At 39.9% G+C, this 6,919-nt stretch overlaps 1 protein-coding gene and 1 long non-coding RNA gene across 2 annotated transcripts in view; one reads left to right on the top strand and one right to left on the bottom strand.

Annotated features, from left to right (window-relative positions):
• LOC119421715 (myosin heavy chain, fast skeletal muscle) overlaps positions 1-6,696 on the top strand; it is a gene marked incomplete at its 3' end in the record, with an annotated part of 17,063 nt that extends 10,367 nt beyond the window's left edge. The window contains exon 14 of the mRNA XM_037689069.1: positions 6,692-6,696. Within this exon, the coding sequence (XP_037544997.1) occupies positions 6,692-6,696 (5 nt within the window). The remainder of the gene's footprint in view (positions 1-6,691) is intronic.
• LOC119421745 lies at positions 37-530 on the bottom strand. The gene is made up of 3 exons (XR_005187377.1): positions 497-530; positions 245-363; positions 37-114 (listed from the first exon to the last, which is right to left on the bottom strand). It is a non-coding gene; the product is annotated as an uncharacterized LOC119421745 (long non-coding RNA).
• Positions 6,697-6,919: the final 223 nt, after the last annotated feature.

Below are 6,919 nucleotides of genomic sequence, written 5' to 3'. Positions count from 1 at the left end.
AGCTCCATCAGCTGTTTGAAGTGTGGACTCTCCCCTGCTTGCATCACATCCTCCACATGAAGCATCCCTGGCTGCCTGCTGTCAGTCACAATTATCATCCGCAAATCTGGCACCCTGGCAGACCCAAAACAGATCATTATTCTGCAGTCACAACTGGTTGTGTTATAAAGTTTAAAAAATATAAATGTTTTTAATCCAGTGAATGAATGACATTTACTAAATCTGACATCTGACACTGTCAGACCTGGAGCTTTTGATCATGCCAATTGGCATGGTGTCGATTCCTGGGCAGATCTCTCTCAGCATCTCACAAAAGTTTTGAGTTTTAAAGCTGGTGGGACACAACACAGCTTTACACTGAACCTAGACACAAAAAAAACAGCATTGTTACATGTAATCAGTAATTAAAGTGTGTGCTTTTACCTCTTTTAGTTTGTATTTGTTTTTACAACATACTGTCATGTTGATATGTATGCAGGGGAATGAGAACAGTTACCTTTTGTAGAGTAAAGATCACTTCTTCCACTTGATAGGCTGGGTTCAGTGACACCTGCAAGGTTAGAAACAGTTTTAAATCTTACCTATTTGCTAGAGATTTTATTCTCCACATGCCATGACATAAACAATATATGACATGCCTGCATTAGTTAAATTGTGCCACATGCATCTGGATAATGATGATCTGAAAAACACAAATTAGTAACACTTTCCCATGCTGTTAAAAGTTCAGTGTACGTCTGACTTGCACTTGACGACTTAATGATTTGGTAAAACATGGCTACAATGTTGTAAATTGAAGTATTTTGGGATTTCATGCACTGACCAGTATAATTCCAGCCTTGGCTGAAGCAAACTGAAAAAGGATCCATTCATAGATGTTTGGGCTCCAAACTCCCAGTCGATCACCTCGCTTCAAGCCAAGAGCAAGCAAACCTGCAGCTGCTTTGTCAACCTGAACAAAACAAAATTTTAAGCAATGCTTTAGCACATACAAAAGCTCATTTTGTCAAGACACCAAAAGGATAAATGTTCAAAGCATCTCATCTGACACTCACATCCTGCTGAAACTCTGCAAAGGTTTTGCGGATGCCATCTTGCAGAAAGACCACAGCTTCACGGTCAGGACAGCGTTGGACTGTAGCATCCAGGCTCTGTCCCACAGTAAGGGGCAACAAAGAAACAGAGGAGGTACCATGGACATAGCTTGTTGAGATTGATGGTTGTTGAGGGGGGTTGTCCACATGAAGAGACCTGGAATAGAAGACAGTATTCAGAGGGTGAACGCAGCACATGACTTGTCATTTTATAATAATCAGTTCCTACAATTATATAAGTGTTTAAGCTCACTCATATTTTGATGTTTTATAGCACATCAAAGCTTTTTAAAAAGTAAACTTTAGGGTATAAAAAGAATCAGACAAGAACAATATGTCAGGATTATCAACTTTAGAAGTCAAGAAGAAACAAAGCTTGAGCTGACTAATGTAAGCTAATGGGTGTTATGGTAAAGTTGGTGTCCCAGATGATGGACTGCAATGACCCTTTCCTATTTTATGCACATCACTGCCTAACAACCTTTCTGGTCATAATGGGATAATAACAGCCAATAATGTATTAAAAAAAAAACCAACGACTAAGCTACTTGTGACACACTTGTTTACTTTAGAAAAATGTAACAACTTACCGACATTGCTGCAGCAAACGTGTGCAGCGTTGTTTCCAAGTCTGGTAGGGTTTGATCCAACCCAAACATCTGACACTGTGAGCACTGGACACGAGCAGTGAGGAATAAAACAGTGCAGACATTGCTCTTGATTATCACAGCTACTCTGAGTCAGCTACATGTATAAGCAGTCTTGTGTAATATTTAACTTTTACAGACCTTCATTTATTGAACGTTTAGTCAAAGGCCACAAGGATAGCAACTTTGTAGGAGACAGAGGGAGAAGATAAAAATCAAGAGTGTAGAACTGAGGGTAGCAAATCTAAATGTAGTTACTGACACGTAATTGTAGAGAACTGGCAGATATGATGCAGAAAGCCATGTAGACATTTTATTTGTGCAAGAGACTGGAAGGGCAGCAGGGCTTCCAACAATGGTCAGCATTTAAGCTAGTTTACCATGGTGTGGATAGATAAAGAAATGGAGTAGGGATGGTCCTGAAGGAGGAGTTTGCAAGGAACATACTAGAGGTAAAATAGTCTGATGGGGTGATGTGTCTAAAGGTAAAAGTACTGCAGAAGGTCTAATGTTGAATGTTACCAATGGTTATATGCTCCACAGATTGGAATTCAGGTAGAGGAGAAAGAGACATTCTGGAAGAATCTTCTAGATGACCAGAAGATCTTCTGGAGAATCTCTAGATATTCTGGAGAAATTCTGGAGGACCATGCTGCAGATGTTTTGCAGATGTCTCAGTGGGCTCCAGCATCATCTTCTATGCTGTGGTGTGGTGAGGCAGCAGGGTGAAGGATGCTGATGCCACCATACTCAATAAGCTCATCAAGAGAGCTGGCTCTGTTTTGGGAGTGGAAATGCAGTCTCTGGCAGAGGTGTCTGAGCAGAACATGATGAGGAAGCTGCCCCAGATCCTGAACAAGTATCACCCCCTAAAACCCTAAAAGCCACACTGGACTCTTATCCCAGCACCTTCAGTCATAGACTGAGACCACAGAGGTGCTCCACAGAATGCCACAGGAAGTCCTTCCTCCCTGTGGCTGTCAAGCTTTTCAATTCCTCTCCCTTCCTCCACATAGGACAATAAATTTAATCCTGTACTAAAAAAAAAACACTACTGTTTCTGTCTGCATCTGACCTGTTTTGGACCTAATTGTCGGTATTTTTATACCTGTTATTTTTACATTCTATTATTTTTATATCTTTTGTGATTCCTTGTGCATGTTCATTTGTACTGAAACCCTGGCACAACAATTCCCTGCAGGATCAATAAAGATCTAATCTTATCTAATCTTATCTAAACAACGGGATAGAGAGTATTCCTAGGGAGGAGAGAGTGGTGATCGAAACAGACCTGAATAGACCTATTGATGAAGGAAAGAGAGAAGATAAAGGAGTTATGAGCAGGTTTTGTATCAAGGAAAGGAACCAGGTAAGACAGATGGTGGTGGATTTTGCAGAGAGAATAGAAATGGCTGTAGTCATCACCTATTTCCAAAACAAATGAACATAGGGTCTCCTATGAGAGTTAAGGCAGGAGTACACAATAAAACTACCTTCTGTGGAGAAGAGGTATTATGAGAGAGATTGGGGACTGTAAGGTGGTGGCAGGAGAGAGCGTGGCCAGACAGCATTGGATGATATTGTGTAAGATGATGGTTGTGTTGAAGGAGAATAAAAGATTAAAGTCAGAGAATAAGACCAAATGGTGGAAGTTGTGACAGAAAGAATTTGAGAAGAGTTCAGAGAGAAGCTGTTGAAAGGCTTTGGGTGATAAGAAATGTCTTCCAAATGATTGGGCTACTACAGCAACAGCAATTAGAGAGACAGGTAGGAAGGTACTTGGTGTGTCATCTGCACAGAGAAAAGATGATCACGAAACTTGGTAGTGGAAAAGTAAAGTGCTGGAAGTTATCCAGAGGAAGAGGTTAGCCATGAATAAATGGGAGAGTGAGAGGACTGAAGAGAGCAGCCCATTGGTGAATGAATGTGATCTAAAGCACTGATAAACCTACAGATTAAGATTAGCTTTGTAGAGATCTAGTAGATTGTTGTGGGGATGGGTAATAATGAGGGCACAGGTTGTAGAGTAAAGCACTTTGAGTATCTTGATTAGATAGAAAGGTGCTATACAAGTACAGTCCATTTAATATAAGGAGATGCAAAGTAGGGCAAAGATGGAGGTAGCAAAGGCAAAACAGAAGGTGAATGAGGACTTGTGCCCTAGGTTGGGCACAAAGGAGTGAGAGAAGGACTTGTATTAACAGGTGAGACAGAAGGACCAGGCTAGAAAGGATGTGCAGCAGGTTAGGCTTAGTAAAGGTAGCAATAGTAATGTTCTAACAAGCGAGGAGAATGTAATGGGAATATGGAAGGAGTACTTTGCAGAGCTAATGGATTAAGAGACTAGCAAGTAAAACAAGGTACAGGTAATGTAAACTATGGACCAGGAAATGGGAACGATTAGTGAGGATAAAGTTCAGAAATCTTGAAGAGGATGAAAAAAAGGAAGACAGTTGGAACTGATATACCATCGGAAGTATGGAAATGTCTACGAGAGATGGCAATTAGGTTTTTGAATAAATTATGCTCTGGCATTTTTGAGAGTGAGAAAATGCCCAAAGAGTGGATGAGAAGTGTGCTGGTGCCATTTTTTAAGAAAAATCGTGATGTACAGCGAGTCCCAACTGGAGAAAAGTTGATGAGTCACAGGAGGAAGATCTGGAAGAGCGTTTTGGAAGCTAGACTCGGACTATTTGTGAACAGCTGTATGGTTCGAGAAAGAGCACCACGGATGCCATCTTTGCCTGAAGAATGCTATATGAAAGTACAGAGAGGGTCAGAAAGAACTTCATTGTGTCTTTGAGGGTTTAGAAAATGCATAGGTCAGGGAGATCCTTCCTGCCTACAGCCATCAATCACCAACTGGTGAAAAGTGTTTTTGCCATGCTGTCATGTGAAAATATATTTTTTACTAAATTAAAGATTCCAATTATCAATAAATTATACAATACTTAGCTAATATGATTAAGAATAACATTCTTGCATCTGATCTTGGATCTGCTTAATTTGTTTCTAATGAATGGGTATGTACTACAGCATTTTAAGATTGCTGTAATTAAACCTTTACTTAAGAAACATTACATTGACTCAGGAATCCTAGCCTATTATAGACCTACAATATATCCAATCTAACTTTCATGTCAAACATCCATCAATCTATTATCTTTACCCGTTTATTCCATTTTGGGTCACGGGGGTCGCCGGTGCCCATGTCCAGCAATCACTGTGCAAGGGGAGGGGTACACCCTGGACAGGTCTCCAGTCCATCACAGGGCCACATAGAGACAAACGAGACAAACAACCATTCACTCTCCCACTCACACCTAGGGACAATTTAAAGTTACCAATCAGCCTAACATGCATGTTTTTGGTCTGTGGGAGGAAACCGGAGTACCCGGAGAAAACTCATGTCAAACATTCTAGAGAAAATTGCAGGTCAGTTGCGTGATAATATACAAAGAAATAATCTGTTTGAGGAGTGTCAGTGAGGGTTTAGTGCTCACTATAGCGCAGAAACAGCACTGGTGAAAGTTAGTAATGATATTCTCATGGACTCTGACAATGGACTTGTGTCTGTACTTGTCCTATTAGACTTCAGTGCTGCATTTGATACAGTTGATCACAATATTCTAATACAGAGACTTGAATATGATATTGGGATTACAGGAACAGCTCTAAATTGGATTAAATCATATCTATCTGATAGATTCCAAATTGTAAATGTAAATAATTAATCTTCTTCATACATCAAAGTTAGTCATGGAGTTCCTCAGGGTTCAGTGCTTGGAACAGTACACTTCACCTTATATATGCTTCCATTAGGTAAAGTTATTAAACAGCATGGGATAAATTTTCATTGTTATGCTGATGATACACAATTATATTTGTCCATGAAACCCAATGAATCCAATCACTTACTTAGACTACAAGCATGTCTTAAAGACATAATAACCTGGATGACCCTTCATTTTCTGCTTTTGAATACAGACAAAACTGAGGTTTTGGTTTTTGGACTTGAGCATCTTAGGAATAATTTTTGTAGACTTTCGCCATCCTTGGAGGGCATTAATCTGGCCTCCAGCTCTAATGTTAAAATTCTCTATGTCATTTTTGATCAGGACATGTCTTTTAACCAGGGCAGAATGGTGGCGCAACTGGTAGAGCTGCTGCCTCAGCGAGCAGGTTGCCCTGGTTCAAATCCCGGTCTGGGGTCTTTTCTGGGTGGCGTTTGCATGTTCTCTCCGTGCATGCGTGGGTTTTCCCCGGGTACTCCAGTTTCATCACACAAACCAAAAACATGCATGTTAGGCAAATTGGTAACTCTAAATTGTCCCTAGGTGTGAGTGAGAGAGTGAATGGTTGTTTGTCTCGTTTGTCTCTATATGGCCCTGTGATGAACTTGCGACCTGTCCAGGGTGTACCCCACCTCTCGCACAGTGATGACTGGACATGGACACCAGTGACGCCCATGCCCCAAAAAGGAATAAGCGGGTAAAAGATAATGGATGGATGAATGTATTTTAACCTTCACATTAAACACATTACCATAACTGGAGTTAGTAGGAGAGATCATATCTCTCCAGTTTTAGCTTCTCTCCTCTGGCTCCCTGTCAAGTCCAGAATTGAATTCAAAATCCTACTTCTAACCTCCAAAGCCCTCAAGAACCTAGCTCCATCTTATATTTGAGATCTTATTGTTCCATATTTTTCTAACAGAGCACTTCACTTTCAAATTGCATGCTTACTTGTGGTTCCTAGAGTTTCCAAAAACAGAATGGGAGGAAGATCTTTCAGTTATCAGGCTCCTCTCTTGTGGAACCAACTTCCAGATACTGTCCATAAGGCTGACACTGCATCCAGTTTTAAGACTGGGCAAAATACTTTTCTTTTTGAAATATCATATATTTGGGGTTGGCTTGTTATGCTGCTATAGGCTTAGACTAATAGAAGACAAACTGACCATATTTCCTTAAATTAATTGCAAAAATTGAATAGTTTTCATTTGATACTATTTCTATCTTAACATGTAACATGTATGTATGTAACATTAACATGTATCTTAACATTGAACATGATGTTCAATGTTTTATGTTATGAGTGCTTAGTGTATATTTAGTTAATGTTTTTCTTAGTTCATATCTTAGATGTTATTACTGTTTTTCTTATACATTTTATTGT

This window comes from Nematolebias whitei, chromosome 15 (genome assembly GCF_014905685.2).
Source record: "Nematolebias whitei isolate Nwh7 chromosome 15, NemWhi1, whole genome shotgun sequence".
Taxonomy (NCBI): Eukaryota; Metazoa; Chordata; class Actinopteri; order Cyprinodontiformes; family Rivulidae; genus Nematolebias; species Nematolebias whitei.
The sequence above is the reverse complement of the archived record's forward strand: the minus strand, read 5'-3'. Positions and strand labels throughout refer to the sequence as shown.